At 41.1% G+C, this 19,134-nt stretch overlaps 2 protein-coding genes across 5 annotated transcripts; both read left to right on the forward strand.

Moving 5' to 3' along the window:
- The first annotated feature begins 1,238 nt into the window (after positions 1-1,238).
- On the forward strand, positions 1,239-9,073 carry mrps12 (mitochondrial ribosomal protein S12). 2 transcript variants are annotated; one of them, XM_022237400.2, is made up of 3 exons: positions 1,239-1,343; positions 5,043-5,127; positions 6,021-9,073. In XM_022237400.2, exons 2-3 carry the CDS (start codon positions 5,046-5,048, stop codon positions 6,431-6,433), a joined length of 495 nt encoding a protein of 164 aa, XP_022093092.1. In that variant the 5' UTR covers positions 1,239-1,343; positions 5,043-5,045; the 3' UTR covers positions 6,434-9,073. The 2 variants fall into 2 exon arrangements, with proteins under 2 accessions (XP_022093092.1, XP_022093091.1); XM_022237399.2 differs by lacking the exon at positions 1,239-1,343 and adding an exon at positions 2,056-2,211.
- A 415-nt stretch (positions 9,074-9,488) lies between these two features.
- LOC110980575 (uncharacterized) lies at positions 9,489-17,707 on the forward strand. Of its 3 annotated transcripts, none has more exons than XM_022237397.2 (2): positions 9,489-9,801; positions 13,681-17,707. In XM_022237397.2, the coding sequence occupies exon 2, from the start codon at positions 13,709-13,711 to the stop codon at positions 14,735-14,737; it is 1,029 nt and encodes a 342-aa protein (XP_022093089.1). In that variant the 5' UTR covers positions 9,489-9,801; positions 13,681-13,708; the 3' UTR covers positions 14,738-17,707. The 3 variants fall into 3 exon arrangements, with proteins under 3 accessions (XP_022093089.1, XP_086995758.1, XP_022093088.1); XM_087139632.1 differs by having other exon boundaries at positions 9,491-9,646; XM_022237396.2 differs by lacking the exon at positions 9,489-9,801 and adding an exon at positions 9,945-10,289.
- The last annotated feature ends 1,427 nt before the right edge of the window (positions 17,708-19,134 follow it).

Raw genomic sequence — 19,134 nt, forward strand, 5'->3', positions numbered from 1 at the left:
AAACGACCTTGCAGGAAATGTACTTCACTTTTCGAAAATTATTAGCAATTATACAAGTGGGCTTTCAGTTCTTAAGTTGTCACTAAATATTTTTTCCCATTTACCCTCGGATAACCACGGCCTTTCCAGAGCTGTGCGTTTTGGCTTTTTGTCTTCAGCCTGATTCCTTTTTTTCTAAGTCAGGCAGTGGAGGATTTGTTTAAAAGAAAAGGTAATTCATAAGTCAGAATTTTGACAGGAAAGCTGGGGACTGGTTTCCCGTCCCATACTTATAGTCTCCAGACGAATAGGGAGAGGGACCCGTACCAGGAAAGTTGCCCCGAGGCTATGCGTGAAGATTGTCTCCTCGCAGGACTGAGTTTTGAAAACCGTTTCCGAGAGTTTCCAAAAATGGCAGACATTTTCCACACCCATTTCGTTGTTATTCAGGAATCGCCGACGATAGTCGTCAGCAGACACATTGTACATGTACATGATGCATAAATAGCTTTTTTTTCTGATATAGACCCTTGCCGGTGGTATACTATAAGAACCAGTGAAGAAATCGTGTGAAGTGCAACCCCAAAACAGTTCAACAGTTTTTTCATGGTGGTTTCTGCATGGTGGAGATAGACTAAACAGAGGGCCTGTGGTAAAACCATGCAGATACATCATGATGTAGATCTCTTTTTGGAAGAGGTATGGTTCTGACAAGAACCGTAGGGTGGGCACTTGACGTTTCAACCAGTGTGCTCTGGTCGTTCCCAGGAGTGGAGCGCCCGTTTTAGGTGGGTATGTAGGATTGTTTGAGGATTAGCGTAGATCCCTGGAGCATTGAAGCGTGAGACGGATGCTTGGCAGTGAGGCTGGTCATGCGTGATAGAGGATGCTCACGGTGCAGACTACAGGTAATTGGCTGGATCATTGATGCACTGGATGGAGGCGAGGAGGATGCCAGGGCTGAACTATGGTGGTAGGCTGCTGGTGGGGCGAGGGGTAGGTTTTGGGTTGAGAAAACCCTAACACCAGGGAAGGTCAGCGGCGTAAGTAGCTAGGATTTTACGTGTGGGGGGAGGCACAACGGAGGCACCCGCATTTTAGGAGGCACCAGCTTACAGTGGTGTTTTGGGGAGCAAGATTTTGTTAGCCTTAATCAATCTCCACTCATCCTTTGGGGGGGGGGGGACGTGCCCCAGGCTCCCCCTTGCTACACCACTGAGGGAGGGGGGGTTCGGGACCAGGCGGGTATAGGAGACCCATATGCCCGGGAGGGGGTGACCTTAGTAGCGGATGCCAGATGTCGCTGAGCTGGAATCCTACGTCTCGTGGATCATGGTGGAGTATCGCTTCATTGATTCTTCTGGGTAAGCTTGACGGGGCGATGAGTTGGGTATTTTTGGCACACTCGTCTCGAACTTTCTTACACTTTGATAACACTGACCGTGTTATGCCATGTCCCTGAAAATCCCGTCATAAAGTAATCTCTAATTCATCGATTCACTACAATATGAATTCATAACTTTGGCATGACAGCCCGAGTGGCCAGACCGGGCGGGCTGGCCACAGGGTCTTCGGTCTGAGCCTTGCAGTAACTGAACCAAACCTGACTTGTGGCTTGTCGAGTTCTTCCTGTAAAGACTCAGGCTCCTTGGCGTCCTATAACGCCAAGCACTGTGAAGTTATTTCACTGTGGCGTAACAACATAAGGGCCACAATGGGGGAACGTGCTTCCCAATGGAGTCATATCCTATGCTCTCCACTGGTTTCGAGAAATGACTTTATGACCGAAACAACCGAATTCCCTTCGGCGCAAAAAGAGTTGCGTGCCCCAGCTTCAACAAAGCCGGGTGCCCCAGGTTGCAAGTAAATAAGTTACATCACTCTTCCGTACCTCTTTCGCCCGTAGTGAATGAAACAAGCCTATATAACCTGTGGATTCGTGTGTGAGGCGTTGCTATCCGTCATTATTGTTTTATAGATCTTTAGCAGTGAAGATTGCTCTAATTGCGGCCTTCACCGGCCACCCTAGAAATTCCTCCCTCGCAATACAGATACCAAGACTTCACATTGCAAGAAATTTGATTAAGGCGCAACAGTACCTGACTATTCACGCTGCGTACACGGTGCAGGTGGAACTGGAAGATTTTTTTCGCTGAAGAGTGGAGCTCTTAATGTCTCATTATTAAATGTATTCGAACTTGTGAGTAATGGTAATATTGAATCCATAGCAAGGTACGTTTGAGTATACTCTATTCAATAGTTTCGCTTTTGATAAAATTTAGCGTTTCTGTTCGGATTATCCTCCATGGGATTTTGACTGTCCAGATTCCGGACACGAAAATGCCATGTGCGTACCCCCAGAACTGTCAGTGACTGGAAGTGACTAGCTACTAACCCGTGAAACCTGGTCTGCTATTTTTCTCAAGACTCTTAGAGGGTTCATGCTTGGACTCTGTTTCTGCATCAATTGAAAAAGGAAATCCCAAACACAATGATAAAATTGGAAAATGAATAGCACAAATGGGTCGGATTCGAACCAGGGTCTGTGGATCTGTAGTTCAAATCTCTACAAACTAAGCTACCGAAGCAACGTAATGGATTCCCGTTTTTGAAATGTCTTAAATGGTGTATTGCATTGTCCCCTCTTCATGAATCATTTGTCACCCCAGCTACTGAAAAAAAGTAGCGCACCAGGTTTCACAGGCTAGTATTAAGTCGCTTCCTCAGTTGACTGTGGGGTCCGACGTCCACCCCGCTCAAACGGACGTCGGACCCCACAGTTCTGGGGGTACCGTGTGCAGGTGTCCACTGTCCAGGCCAAAGATCGTGTGGGGCGGTGTGGACATCCGGGAGTTTCGCAAAATGGCGGGTAGCAACCACACTAGCCCCACTAGTGTGGCACTTGCCCCACTAATGTGGCATAGATTCTCACTCCCGATCCATCCTTAGCCACACGTCCGTATGCGCAATTCGTGTTGGCGTACTGAACATTTTCGGTGCACCCACTTATCATCGTGGGCACAATTTCTTTTGCACTCGAACATGATTCTTGACCTGTCCGTTTTCTAAAAACCATTTATTGAATGATTTCACTCACGTTATTCAGGTATTTTCCAGTCTTTTTGCCTATATCCATTCAATCTAACGGGCTCGCTCGCTCTTTCGGTCGCCATCTTTAAAATAAGATTGTTGAACAATACGTCACTTGACCCCTCATCGTCTCGACGGCTGTTCCATGTCAAGACATATGTAATAAACGGACTGAGCGATAAGATACTACATGTACCAATGGACTCTTCCAAACTTTGGCAGCAGTTTAGATTTCTCTTGACATAGAACAGCAGTCGAGACGATGGGGGGTCAAGTGACGTAATGTTCAACGACCTTATTTTAAAGATGACTGTGAGCCAGCCCGTGAGATTGAATGGTTGAAGGCAAAAAGACTGGAAAATACCAGAACAACGTGAGTGAAATCATTCAATAAATGGCGCTAAGAAAGCGGAGAGGCTAAGGATCATCTCTGTGTGCTAAAGAAATCGTGCCCTCGATGATAAGTGGGTGCACCGAAAATGTTCAGTACGCCGACACGAAATTGCTTATACAGATGTGTGGCCAAGGAATGAGCGGGAGTGAGAGTCCGTGCCACACTAGCGGGGCTAAGCGCCGTGTAGTAGTGCAAGATGGAGAACTTCGCCGTGAAATCATATAAAACGTGGTAATTGCATGGGTGCATTTAAGTTGGCAATATACCTGCACAATGTATGTTAATGCAACAGGCGCAGGTGCTGCTACAGGCACACACACCTGATGCACCTGTGCCTAAGCATCAATGTGGACTGCGCAGGTGTATTACTTACTCAAATGATGATTATACTTTTTGGCAGAGTTCTCCATCTTGTGCCTCTATTCAGTGCTATGCGATCTTTGTTCCGGACAACGCGATCATTTGCCAACTCGACTTCGGACAATTTAACTGTTGAGACAACTCTCAACCATTAAGACCATTATCAAAAATCCCTGAAGCAAAAGAAATCGACAAATACATGTACATGTATTTACAGGGCAATATGTCACTCACTACGTGTGATCCCAAATACTTTTTTCATACTCAACATTCATATAAACTTTCGCATCTAATGACTGTTTAATCGAAATGACTTTTGAAGTTTCCATTTTATAAAAACTGGCCGAAAACTGAATGCATATTTTTTCCCAGTTTCAGATTGAGAAATACACTTTCCAAGCCTAACTTACTACATGTCTTCGGAATAGCAGAAATGAATGTGATGTAATGGGTTCATCGACTGTGCGGCACGGGGGACAACCTGACTGAATAATTTTCGCGATCCCGAACTGGCAAAATGACTGGATAATAATGAGACATCTCACTGGTTGAGATGTCTCTCTGTCAAAGTCAAGTTGTCCTAATTGACAACTTGGCAATTGGTCAAGTTGTCCAACGTCCCCGTTCGACAACTCAACCGTTTGCCAACATTAGTTAAGGAGTGCAAAAGAAAAACCAATCTGTCCCACCAGTTGACCAGACACATCCATACATGTATCATACACATAACTCTCGCCAACCATGCTCCAACACAGGCGTGACAGGCAATTACTTTATGAACTGTCAACTGGCACACTTACCTCAAACTGAGGCTGTTTGTTTTCCCATTGGGTAACATATCCCACTAGTAATATGGAAATACAGTTTTACTCTTTCATTTTTATACAAGTGAATAAATTTTTTATATCATTTTTAATTAAGAACAGTATATTTTAAATAATGAGATTATTTGCCAACTACGAAATTTCCAGTAGTTGGCATCGGGAGTGCAAGCATGGCACACAAATCTGAAACTTGAAGGTCCAATGGCCTTAATTATTTACATGTATGCCTATTCAGAGGAGCAAACATGGTGAGTTGAAAGAGACTGCATTCAATTAGAATTTAGATCAACTGATTAATGCATAACTAATGAGAGTCTTGCAAGTACTGAATTTTGAAGTACATGTAGTTAGTTTGCCCTATTAACCTTTCTGTTGTACATTTTGTTGATCATCAGATCATGTGGAAAATTCTGCATCAATGCCATCAACGTCTGAATTTTGCTTTCAAACATGTTAATGTTTCTATACAGTGTCAAACAGGTCAGTATATCAACAGGTCAGTCTGTTCATGAGGAATATTGAGGAGTCCATGTTTGATTGCCAGTGATATTAAACTCAAGCCTTGACCTTAGCATTCTTTGAACCTGTGCATTTCATGAAATTTATGTTTTCCCTGCAAATCAAATTGTGAAGAGGAATTCATCATTTTACATCAAGTTCAGTGGGCAGCATGGCACAGAATCACAATAAGTGCACATGAGGAACTCTTACTCTGGTTCCTGCTACAAAATTGAAAATTGCGCGAACTATAATGGATAGGCACTTGGCAGAGAACCAATCTCTTACACCCATGATGCATACACAGTACAAATCCAAACTAAGCATTGTGCAAACATTGAAACAGATCAAATCTAGAAAAGTGTTTAGTGATAATTTGTTCCAGTCAAGCTTTAAAAGCTAATCTTTCATTCTTTTTTGTATTTGTATTTTCTGAATTTAGTCAAAAAGTTAAGGCCTTTAAACTTCGTTGAAAGACAGTTCCACTGGCACAGAATGAAATTGTTTGAATTTTGATTTATCCAAATTTGAAACAGTTGTTCTTGCATGGCTGTAGTTGTATTGATAACTACAGAGAGCAATGTTCCATTTTTTACCTTATTTATCCCAGACAAATGTACATGTATACATTCGTTACTCTGTTTTCCCTTATCTTAATATTAAACTGAATGCTCTATACAATTTTGGTCTGAAGTATGCTGAATCAGCTAAAATCTGAAGTCACTCAGTGCTTTTTTTTATAAACATTGGGAAATGAAGCTCCTTTAAAGACTGGGTGTTGATGCAAGAACGTGGGAAGAAATTTGACGTGTTCACAGAATTGATTAATCACCACTCACATGTATTTGTATTGATTTTGCTTTGGTTTTCCTCAGCTTGGTCTAATACCAACACCAGTCTGTGGCAAAGAATGTGGCCTCTGATGTCAGTCATGACCTCTTCTAGAGGGATATCAGTGGACCAGCTTCACAGGCGAGGCCCCTTCCACAAGAAACCCAATCCCAATAAGACCCACCCGACTGACCACCGGCCCCAGCTGAAGGGTGTGGTCTTGAAGACTCTGATTAGGAAACCCAAGAAACCCAACTCGGCCAACAGGAAGTGCGCCAAGGTGCGGCTGAGTAATGGCAGGGAAGTGGTGGCATTCATCCCAGGGGAGGGTCACAATCTTCAGGAACACAACATTGTCTTGGTGGAAGGGGGCAGGACTCAAGATCTACCCGGGGTCAAACACACAGTCATCAGGGGAAAATTTGACTGTGGACACGTTGTCAAGAAAAAGAAATAACACCAGTGCTTCTATTTTTGAAAATACAATATTGAGATGGTATTAATTTGTTTTGCACATTTGTTTCGAATGCTAAACCACATTTCCGCCAACAGTCCCAAAGTCACCAATATTGATAGAAGTTTGCCCACTGCCACTTTGAAGCAGGATGTTGAATAATATTTTTCTCAGATGTAACATTCAACCATGGTAGCCAATCGTCATAAAATGAACTTCCAACATTTCCTGAAGGTTGCTGATATTTTGAAAATATATTATTTGGAGGGTATGATTGAAATAGCATCATTGTGCAACAGTGTTTTTGAGATAATGATCTTTTTGAGAACTGTATACAATAGAATCTCATTAATAAGAAGTCTTTTGGACCACTTGTTATACATGTAACAGGATTCTTGTATTATCAGGAATGAGAACAATGGAGAACAGAAGCTTGGAACCTAAAAATGTCTTTGTTGTATTGACAGTGCTCTTATAAACAAGGTTCGGCTGTATCGATATTTCAAAAGTTGAAATTTGAAAATTCAATTGTAAAATGCAACTGACAACAATGAGTAATGAAAGGAAATGTAGAAATTTAAATGGACGTAAAACCGAATTTCGGCAAAGCCAAATTAGCCAATTTTTTCACAAGATTTGTACAAATTATATACTAGCCCATTTGCTACAATAAAATGTCAATATATGTATGTATGCCTTCGTTGCACATGATAGTGGCCTTTGGTTTTCCGCAGAGATTACAATGATGAGAAAGAATTCTGGATGAACCTTGTTCAAAAACTCGAGAAAGTAAGATAGCTGTGATGAGATGCAGATGTATCTAATTTATAATTTTAGTCCGTGTGATGTAACCAGGAATTCTGAACACTGACTGGAATATCTAGTAAACCTCTGTACCACATGTACCTGACTACCATTGTTAATTACATCCTCCCATTGTTAATTACATCCTCCCATTTATTGGTCACCTACATATTTGTCCAGTACAGGTGCGGTTCCTATCTCCTCCCATTTATTGGTCACCTACATACATGTCTAGTACAGGTGCGGTTCGTACCTCCTCCCATTTATTGGTCACCTACATACATGTCCAGTACAGGTGCGGTTCCTACCTCCTCCCATTTATTGGTCACCTACATACATGTCCAGTACAGGTGCGGTTCCTACCTCCTCCCATTTATTGGTCACCTACATACATGTCCAGTACAGGCGTGGTTCAGGGGGGGGTTAACTCCCCTCCTCAAAACTTACCTGCTCCCTTGAAAAAATGCAAAAAAGCAGTACCGAAAGTTAAAAGGTGACATCACATGCGAAGAGTCCAGCCCCCCTCTAAAACTGCGCCTGGTCCTGTATATGAGGGTTTTTTCTGTTCCACTCCTCTGTTGTGGCTTTTCAGACCTTGTCAAAGGAGTAGCTCAAATAAATGGCATTTCCCCTTGAAGTTTTGAATGTTCTTGTAAGATTTTATTAAAATTACACATACGTGTGTATTAAACAGATACTTTTTAAAAAAATATATGGTTAACCGAAACAGATTTACTTAGCCTAGCGCTGATAGAATGATTGCGGTTAACTTGGTGTTCTAGTCAGGACAAATGAACAGAGTGAGTGCTAAAGAAATGAGAAAAAATAGGTAGCAAAATTAGTCGATCTAAATTCGTTGTACAGTTTCCCCATGACGCAGTGTACGAGATATGAACTGTTGGCATTTGTTTTGTATTCTACTAATAATACTTGAAAAAAGTTGCTGTATTATGCTCAGAAGTTTTTCTGGATCGATACTGAGGAAAGAAATTCTTATCAAAGCAGATAACATGATTTGAATGTCATGATCACCCTAAATAACTCTGATTAAGCAGTAGGTGTGGCAGTAGCAGTCCTAGTTGATTAAAATGTGGCATTTACATTATAAAGTGTAACATTTAAAGAGCACCTGTAAGTAAAACATGTTTTCTCTGATTTTATCTATTCAAATACAGTAAATGTGGGAGCATTTATATCGAACGCAGTGTCATTTGACTTCTGAGCTCAACTATAACAAACTAAAAAGGGCTTTTTTTCTGTTCATGCCAAGATTAGAATTCTGTGCTAATACTATGCAATGTAGCCATTGTTTGGCACGCACAAGGGTTTACCACTACGAACACAGGGCGAGGGTTCTCGTTTTCTCTGTTTTAGTCTCCGAATGATGCAATCTACCTTCAAAATTCGCATCTTGGCATAAACAGAAAAAAAAACCTTCTTAGCTTGTAGTTGAGCTGTGAGAGAAATGACACTGCGTTGCATTTGTATGCTTCCGTATTTATTTGAACAGATAAAATCAGAGAAAACATGTTTTCCTTAGAGGTGCTCTTTAATATGCTTTGAGAAAGTCTACTTTCTTTGAAAATAACTGTTCCCCTATTCACATCGTAGGTTTTCATGTGAAATCACAAACAGACCTGGCAGCATTTCAGAAATAATTGATCTTGACAAGTATTTGGTTGGTGAAGTTTCTCAGAAAAAAAAAGAAATACAATCACTTCAACTGAGTATTTGCACGCAAAATTCATGAAATGAACAACACAGATAGGCAATCGAATTACCGACTAAAATGTTTTCTAAAAAAAGAGATTAAATTTCTCAGGCTGTATGTCATTTTCATTATTTTACGGCGTTATTTTTATATTTAGCCATAACAGGTTTTGAAATTATTGCGTAACTGCTTTGTAGCTGTTCGTTGGGACAATAAGCAAAACAGTCGTGTGACTCAGTGTCTCTGTTTCGCGCTACGCTTTCAACGTCATGGGTATAATAAATATTGGCGGGTCAGTCTTTGTGCACGAGTCGGCCTTGTCCGCCGCGTTTGTGGCATACATTACGCATTGTCCTCGATTAACCCGAAGCCATCGAGCAGGTCGGAACCATTACCTAACAACTCAAGAATGACCAATCAATTCATTCGATAGGAATTATAAACTCCCGTTGCTTGCCTAACGGTGGCGCTGATTGGCTTGCGGGTGATAAGGCCCGCCTACACATGCTTATGCGGCCGTCAAGTTCAGGTTCAGGTCAAAATTACAACGAAGGGCCGGCTGCATGTACATGTATGATGTATACGCAGACTACATGTACAATGTGCCGTTTGTGTAGGCGATGCATGCCAGACATGTCGATTTGAACGGCTGGGAGTTCAAGCGGTTTGTTCTCCGCTTTGACGAGAATTTTGAAATAAAGGTAGGGGAGATTTTCACAAGTATTGATTCGGATTTAGCCCACTAACTGCTGCAAAGTTTAAGGACGTATCGTAGATCACCTACAGGTGAAAGCACAGTCAAGAAAGCCGCCTACAGCTGGTGTGTTTTGTTTCGTGGTCACCTCGCTAGGACAAGGTTAGTCTGAAATCTTCATAAATTGACCCAGATAGTTACGTAAGGGCGTGTCAACCGTGTTTTTGTTTGTCTCAAAATTTTGTGTTTTCAGTCATTTCTAGGAATAAATGGTAGGTCCAGTGTGTGCCTGTTGTTACGCTGAATCTTACTGCAATTTTCCTGTTGGTCCCAGAAGTTAGGGGATTACGTAATGTGTCGTAATACGTGGCGCGCGCTTAACGTTGGGAAATAGTGATCACCCCCAGCGCGCCATGACATACATGTACAGGTACATGTACACCAGTTTGGCGTGTAGAGTTGTGATTCAACATTGATGTTCAATCAGTTGGTAGCCTTCTCAATTGGAAGCGACATTCTAGCCGGTTTCGAGTGATGATCAGTTGTGATTTTTCATCACCGTCAATGTGTGTACCTTCGGAGGCTTAGCTGTAATACAGCATGGCTTTGTTCGTGCAAACTACAAATCCGCTGTGTTTCAAAGGACTAAGGTTTGTTGTTCAATTCAGTGGTTATAAAAAAATGACACGGGCTTGGTATGTAGGGTGGGTGGCGTGTTCTTAATCCATGGTAGGGCCTATTGTAATTGGGGTACGTTATTTGATTTTAAAGAAGTTTTTGACGAAATATGCTTAATTTTCTTTTACTACTGTTTACTGAATATTGAGTACATGTATGTGGAAAGTATGGTTGTACATGTATATATATAATGGAACGACATGTCTTTGTATGGTGACATGATGCCACGAGACTGATTGGGGACAAGAACTTTTTTCTGTACAGTTGAAGAAAAGATGGGTCTTCTATTTTTCTTCACATTTAGATGATGTAGGGCTTATTCTTTATTCTGAAATAACATTTACCATAATTCGATGTTTTCGGTTCAAATTAATTGCATCTGTGGATTAGTAATGTAGTTGCAGTATTGCTTTATGCAATATGGATGATGAGTTTAATTCAGTAATGGTATGAATTATCCTTTCGTTCCATCTCAGTGCTAGAAAGCGTCCACATTCCGACATTTGACTGAGACCGCCTCGTATATAGGCTACTAAAACTGTTCTTATTTGAATGAAAAAATTGCTAGAACAGTGCACTAGTCTGCTCACATCTCGGCTAGAGGAGAGACCAATGTGCAACAATTATGTTGTGGTATTTATTATTTTTTAAGGTTTTGCTGACATTCAAAAACATTTTTTCAAATACTGCTAGCATGGCAAGGGTTGGTGTTTGTTAACAGCACTTTTCAACCATTGTTACAAAGAAAGGCTGGAGAAATTACTGCTTCTGGAATACGTGCAAATAATTCAAGTTTTTTTGAAAATATGGAGATATTACACGACAGTGTTTTGCCTTGATGAAGGCTTAGCAACCTTTCAATGCACGTGCGGATGTTTACATGTATGAGAGAGTATCATCTTCAGTGTCTCCTTCAGTAAAAGATGTCCCTAACCGACAGTTTGCTCTTACATGACAATACTGCTTCTAACAATACTCGACAAAGTGCATCTTCGTATTGGTGATGAGACAATAACCACAGCTGAGAGAAAGGTCCTTGTCCGGGCCATGTTACGTAATGTTACATGTGCGTTGAGACTAACGTATTGAGGCAGCGAGCGGGAAGTTAGTGCTGTGCGTTGCTTCCTTTGTGTTTCGCCTTGCTTTCCTGGGGGTGAATCCTCTAGATAAAACAGCAAAACTCCCCCAAAACAGCGACATAGCTGCCTAGAGGAAAATTAATCAAGTGATTTAACTTTGAAGGTAGGTTGAGAAAGTGATCTCAGCCAAACGGACGAAATGCGGTGGTCTTATCTTCTAAGTTACATGTGATGTGCAGGGTAGATATTTTCGCCAAAACAAATAACGAAGGACGCCTAGTCCGTAGGCGGATGCATGCCGAATACCACAAGTTTAGTTTACGATTCCAAATGATCCTTCATTTTGTCTTGTCTTGGTTTCGACCACAAGAAACTGTTTTAATACACGGTTGTTACTCCACGGTAGAATGAGTACTTTATATTGATTCTTGATTTGGTATTAATATCAGCAGGAACTATGCACTGTGTAATGAGAACAGGACTTATTGCCTTGGTGTGCCGTCTACTGGACATCCACTGGACTTGCTCCGGTTGGGATCAGTGGAAACTCCGTTGGTAGTCTTTCTAGATATCCAAATAAAACTCCTCTCAGTTTGTGTTGAATGTAAATATTTTCTGTTGTGTACAGAATAGAAGATCCAAAATGTTGAAAAGACCTTTGTGTCCATTTTTCGAACCGTTGTAGTTGCATGTAGCCCCTTGTACACTCAATTCACAGAACTTCACCATGTTGTAGCATAGCTAGTGCATCGTGCTTGGCACTATGATTGCAAGCATTTTGTCGAAGTTGCTTCAGTGAATACTAACCTTCCTTCAAAATAAAGAATAAATTATTGGTCTGGGATGTTGAAAAATCCATAATAATGGTTCTTGATTTACAAGAAAAGCGAGACAAAGCTGTGTAGCGCCCTATATGTACATATAAGTATAAGCCGATCAGTCTGGTAGACTGGTTATGTTCGTGGTAGTGCATATGACCTGTCCGTTTAAGTCAAGGGCAGGCCATGGACATCGGTGACTATAAACGACCTGACTTCAGGCATGTATGAGGTGAATCAGCCAGCCCATTTATAAGTAAAACGTATGCAAATAGTGTTTCAAATGTGTATTTCAGTAGTTGAAAAACCATCACTCATATTTCTGAATAGCGACGTGACAGTTGTAAGGGCATTACCAGTAACAATTTTCTAGGGACGATGATTTAATTAAAGCAGAAGTAATGTAAGGGCTTGAGATGCTCCTTGTTCCCATTCTCTCAGTCTAGCCCCGCCCACAAGATGGTGTTATGGGTGTCATATCCTGAGAAAATAAACTTTAACAGATAGTCGTCAAAACTTCAAGAGTAATGGCCCAAACTCTCCCGGAAGCTTCAGAAATTAATAACAATAAACCACCCCACCCCCAGGTCAAGAATTTTACCATTCAAAAACCGTAACGAACGAATCGGTTCACGTTGGACAGACCACTCAACTGAAATAAGAGTTACTGGAATAACATTCATATTAAAACACAATAATCGTGAAAATGCAAGCAGCAGACTTTTGTTTGTATCTCAACTTTGCTTTTTAGTTATAACAATACATATTTGATTTTGCAAGAACATATACACACACACACAGATGATTTGGAAAACGAACAATCTATTTATGCTGAACTGCCAGATTCCTAGTGTGGTCTGTAATCCTACTTTGTGAGTTGATTCCAACGCCGCTTGTATTAGTGACTGCATAAGTATATAGAAATCGATTCAGACGAAATAAAAGCTGATATATGCACGTCAGAGATTACACTTTTCATTGTAATATCACTGTGCGATATTGTGATGCCGAGATGGAGTTGCATGCTGATTCATGTTGATCTTTACTGTAATCAGTACATTAAAAGCCAACGTTCTAGTAAAAGAATTTTTTTCTTCTGAAAGTGGATCTTTATTCCAAAGTCGGAATCAATTCAACAGGGTGTTTAGAGTTATCTCACATGTAAGGGAGGTCAAATTTATGGACCGAGTCTGATTACGAGCAATCTAGTGTTAATGAATATTGCAAGCGAAAAAAGCGCAATAAAGTTAGAGCCAACGTTTGTTTTAAATTCCATTAATAGATTTTTGTTATCTACGTGAAACTGCTGCGTTTGAAAACTAATATTAAGGGTTCGAGTTGCGCGGAACAGGACAATCCAAGTTTGGGTGATTTTTGTTGAAAACAGAGTTTTTGGAGTTTGAAATAATCCGAATGTCGCTAGATCACAAACCTATTTCCCAACTTTGTCTTTTTTATCTTTATAGGTCCTTTGGTAGGTGGCCAACAGTCACCATGTCATCTATCGAAAGCAGTCCTGACCATGCGCGGGATGTGCCCTGTAAACTAGAGCCACAGTCCCCGCCACACAGCGATGACGAACCCACAAATCTCGTGATCAACATCAAAGAGGAGCCAGCGGATGAGGAATACCGAGAGGAATACCATGACAATAGGGAAATCGTGGACGAAATCAGCAAAGATCATCAGCAAAATAACGGGGAACATGTCGCAGAAACGGAAGCAGAGTATTACAAAGAGATCAACATACCCCAAATTGTTGTAGCCCCCAAACCGGAGATCAACCAGACTAAGATGGTGTTATCGCCGTGTATTTCAGTTCCTTTAGCCAATGGAGGATCTCTAAGACCCATCAAATCTGGTCGAGGTACATGCAGGGATCTCTCGAGCACCCCAACGCCACCGCCTATAACCTCAACTCGCCTGGTACCGGTGAACATCAAGGCATCCGGGCCCATACCGATTGCTCTGACACTGAGCAAGCCAGAGGTAGATACGAAGACTAATACGTCAACATTGGACAGCCAAGCACAGGCGCATCACCTAATGACGCTAGCAACAGAAGCAGACAAGATACTGAAAAAGCAAGAGAAGCAACTGAGGAGGGAAGAGGGAATGAGTTCTGACCATACTGCCAAAGTAAAGCTTTGCATCAGTGAGGAGGACAATATGTGTTCGTCGTCTGACTCCAGTGGTGCTGGTATCGATTCTTTCTTGAACACAAACGATCAGACTCTTACACTAATTCAGAGACGAGCTGCCGAAGCGTCGCTGTCTAGCACGAAGAAGACTAAGAGGAAACGAAGCCAACTGCCTGACGATATGAAGGACGAAACTTACTGGGAGAGACGGAGGAAGAATAACGAAGCAGCCAAGAGATCCAGAGATGCCCGACGGGCTAAGGAAGACCAGATTGCCATCCGTGCTGCCTTGCTAGAACAAGAGAATATGAGACTTAGGATTGAAGTAGCTGCACTCAAGGAAGAAACAGTCAGGTTGAAAGGCTTGCTGTATGAGAAGTGAGGAGTTGACATAACACCGCCTGTCCTTGCCCTAGTCACGTCTATCTGGTTTAAAACCTGATCACTGAAAACATTTAAGCCTGTTTTTCTGTCATACAGTCTCTAGAATAAGTCGCCGAGGGTTTTCTAGACATGAGCCCATCGAATGGCTGTCATTTGTAGAAGGCCAAGCTGTTTGACAGTTTCTTCAGAACTGTTTCACAGACAATCGTTTTAATGGATAAAAAGATTCTATAGCACTTGCTTGGCCTGAAATTGGGTGCTGTTAACGCTGCTGCATATTTATAAAGCTTCCGTTGGAGGTCTGGTTCCATAAAGTTCAGTCGAAAATAATACGTCATAGAGAATGGACGAGGACTGTAGATACGTGCAAAGAATTGCACGAATCTACAGTTCCAAGTTCTATTCTCAGACTAACTATTTCCCGCTGTTGCACGAACATGGAGTCCCCGGTCTATGACGCTCTCTCTCTCTGTTAACCCTTCGCTTGACTGCACACCCTTTGTTCCATGACGCTCTCTCTCTCTCTGTTAACCCTTCGCTTGACTGCACACCCTTTGTTCCATTTGTGCACGGGTTTGGGCTACGTGAAACACAGAGTATTCGTGCAATGAAATATACCAAGCAAGATATGGGACGGAGAGGTACCCCCTCCCTTACCTATCCAATCCCTATACACTCTCTAGACTATTGTTACCTAACACATCCCCCCCCGAGAAGTCTGTAAAGAATTCCTGAGATTCCATCAAACAATGATCAACACAAAGGCGGGGGGGGGGGTTCTCTCCATCCCATATCTTGCCTCAAATGTAATGAACACCGTCAGTGCTGGATACATACTCACTTCTCTTTCTTTTGCACCTTGCAATCATTATACGTGTATAATTGCAGCCAAACCTATCGGGCTAAAACAGCCACAGGACTCGATGAAATTGAGGAATTCTATTTCAACTTCATTAAATAATGGTTAGCACTTTTCGAACCACTTTAGAAACTACTCAAAATGAGGTTCACTGATCTTATGTACGAAGGACATGTTCTTATGTACGAATCATTCCGAAAACCCACTTACTACGTATTGCTATTTCGTTTGGAGAGCAATCTTGGATTCAAATTGCGATGAAGACTTTGGAGTTCAATGATAACAATAAAGATTATTTATAAAGCGCACATATCCACTCAAAATTGCTTATAGCGCTACAAAAATGAACAACACAAAAAAATTATAGGCTAACTCATTAAGCAAGATTATACAAGTATGTTTGATAGCCGTTTGAAACGAAATGAGATAAATGTGCTAGACCGCACACTCAGGGAGTAATAATCCTGACAGATCTGTCACCTCAGGACCGATATTATCTTGGTACAACTAGATATACCCACGTAATCTAGTTGGGCAATCTCGTTACGAAACCACAATAATGGTAGCTTTGGTACGGATTTACAATAAATGTAGATTCCTTACAAATCTACAGGTAACTGTAGATTTACAAATCTACAGGTAACTGTAGATTTGTAAAAACAATCCGCACTTTGAACAAAGGGGTGACTTCACAAAAGTTTAAATGTAATTAGTTAGAAATTTCAAGTACTTCAGTATCCATACTCCACTATTAATACTCACCATTGCAGCCCTTGCACGCGTAATGATGGGACATTCAAATTTCCAACTCCCTACTCCAGATTTCTTTGACTTTTCTTCTTACACGTTTGGACCAAGTCCTGTTTTCCGTATATTCTTACGGTTATCTGCCTTGCTACAATTTTTAAGTTATATTCTTCGGTAGAATCGTTTTCTTGAATATTAAAGAACTATAGCGGAATCGTTACCCTGATAACAATCGAGTAATTTAAGCGAGATTGAACAACTCAATCGAATCACCGGAAACACTGTGAAGTGTTATGTATCATTTGTTTCATTCAGCAAGGAAGGCTCGCATTTTATTCAGAATTCTTGTTGTTCTAGCTGTACTAGGAGGAACAACTAGGGTGAAGGTATTAGCCGTGTCCTAACAAGGAGATGGTATAAAACGGGCTGGAAAGTAAAGACATTCACCTGTGGCATTGATGAATTAAATTCAACAAGTGCTGTTTTATCAGGTGATATCGAGGAACACTCTTTGGTGGAGTGTCATTCGTGGATATAAGTTACATCAGGGGAGAGGAATATAGTCAATATAGAGGAGCTTGGCATTGCTAGATTTAGGCGGGATTTCTTAAAAAGGACACGTTTGTTCGTAACCTTTATGCCTTGTAACATTAAGATAATCGTTTCAGACAATGAGCAAGTATTCCTGACGTGTAAAGTCTATGCGCCTTACAATGATGTACATTGGTCACTGTTTAATATGTATTATTACGTCTTGGTCAGGTAGCTTTTATCTTTCAAAAATCATATGCGCCACTCTCGAGAGTTGCTGTACATTAATATAACTGGCATTTGAAGCGGGACACTAGAAATTAATAATCTAATTTTGTTGCTGATGGACTTGATTGTGTGGTGTCTCTGTGGAAAACAAAGCAGTTCGGTTTGGAAATCGTTGGTTTTTTCAGCATTCCATGCTCAAGGCACGGGCGTGTGAGCTGAATTAACCTTAACAGTCCCCAATCCTTCACCTGTTAGAGGACTGAGGACTGTCGGGGTTAATCGAAGAGTTTCCTCAACATGCTGGTATGGTATTGGACTTGGCAAAGGTACCAGTACATCGTCAAGCCTTCATGCCTGTTTTTGGTCAGGTAACACAACCACACAGGGTCAAAGTGGTGGCGTTTTTAGGGTCTTTATGGTATTAACTTATGTACGTGGGATTTTCGAATGTGTGTCTTACACACGAGTACCTTGGAAATCATGAAACCTTACTTTATTTGGACTCCAAAACATTAAACAGCGTAAATTTACAGTGATTGTGTTAAGTCAACTCGATGTAATTTTTTGAAATAGCTGCATGTAAATACAGCACTGATGAAATTATTCATTTTGTCTGAATCGTATACTGATTTTGTTCTTGCTCCTCTTTGCCATTCTTAAAGACTTCTGACAGAAACGGAAAGCCAGCTTGATCTTTTTCATGTCGTACAAGATGAATGTTGAAAACCTATCCCCATCTTACAAGGGGCTACAGTTTCGCAGAATTGGTCCATGAGTCGTCTGAAATCGAAGTAGTTTGTTCAGTTATCTCAGTGGCAAACAATGCACAAAGTAATTACATCTGTCTAGGAATGTGAAGGTCGTTTAGAACGGCCAAAATTATCGTTCAAACTTTATTTTAGACCGCAACTAGATGGGGGAATACATGCATACCATTTAAAGATAGCTGATCGTGCATTTCAAAATATCAAAAGAAACAAAACTTTGAATATGCATGGCGACATTTACTTTAAAGGTTTGAATTCAATGTCGACATTTTTTTGTGAGTTTGCTTGACATCATCCTGGTGTGAATTTCCATCGATTATTACATCGCGTTTAAATTTTCTGCGCTCCACTTCTCGGATCATGCTATGATTAGTTTTATTTACTCGCTAAAACGGATTCCGCAAATGTTCACGTTTTTGTGTTCTCACCGCAGAAAACGGATTTCTCCCCCAAAGATGGAGGGTCTTGATCTTTTTGAAACTTGACATGTATGTAAAAAACAACTTGAGTACATCTGTGCAGTTTTAATTCCTTCCTCCGTGGTCCAATGCAGTGGTTGCTGTAATTAATAGTTTATGTCGTCACACGTTTTGACTCACATGAATTGAGGACATCAATGGGAAATGATTGGCTGACTTACGTCAGGAAATGGGCGTCTGGCGAGAGTGGTATGCCCGATTGTCACAATATTAATGTCAAAATGATTTGAGACATTACTGGAAGCACCTCCGATGGTTTGGCACGAAAAATAGTACTACGACGATATAGGAGAATGTTGTGTGGGTGTGGCTGTGCATAGCTTCCATCCTATCTTCAAGATTAAAATGCCTTTGTGTTTGCTGTTGTCAATGAAACGTTCTTAGTACATTTCGAGCAGTATGACGTATCGTTGAAATTTTAGCTGTCACTCTGCGGTTTTGTACAGCCTCATTTCTAAATGTTAGAAATATACCGAGACCATTGAAAAAATGTCAAAGAGCAATGGTCATTTATTATCATGGAATGTGTCCTCTTTAAACCATCTTTTCACAGAGTATTAGATGTAACTGCAAAGAGGCGAGATTTCATACAGCCCTTTTCTTAAGAAGCACATTTTCGGAATTCTTTCCAAACCTTTAGATTCTTTTGCAAAGTTGTTTGTTTTGTTAATTTATTTCACCGAGTGCGGAGAGGAAAACGAATGACGATATTGTTGGTGTTTGGGTACACTGTGTGTGCAACTAGCGCCCCCCCCCCCCGTCACAGCATAGGACTCTTTGGCAC

This window comes from Acanthaster planci, linkage group LG01, assembly GCF_054643075.1.
Source record: "Acanthaster planci isolate LZ-2023a linkage group LG01, COTS_SCS, whole genome shotgun sequence".
Taxonomy (NCBI): Eukaryota; Metazoa; Echinodermata; class Asteroidea; order Valvatida; family Acanthasteridae; genus Acanthaster; species Acanthaster planci.

What these genes read in the sequence shown, in the direction of transcription:
- LOC110980575 (XM_022237396.2), top strand. Translation starts at nt 10,240, where the DNA reads ATGGCTTTGTTCGTGCAAACTACAAATCCGCTGTGTTTCAAAGGACTA. An exon ending in CTGTGTTTCAAAGGACTAAG is followed by an intron (nt 10,290 to 13,680) that starts GTTTGTTGTTCA and finishes TTATCTTTATAG; the next exon opens with GTCCTTTGGTAGGTGGCCAA.
- mrps12 (XM_022237400.2), top strand. Translation starts at nt 5,046, where the DNA reads ATGTGGAAAATTCTGCATCAATGCCATCAACGTCTGAATTTTGCTTTC. An exon ending in TTCTATACAGTGTCAAACAG is followed by an intron (nt 5,128 to 6,020) that starts GTCAGTATATCA and finishes GGTTTTCCTCAG; the next exon opens with CTTGGTCTAATACCAACACC.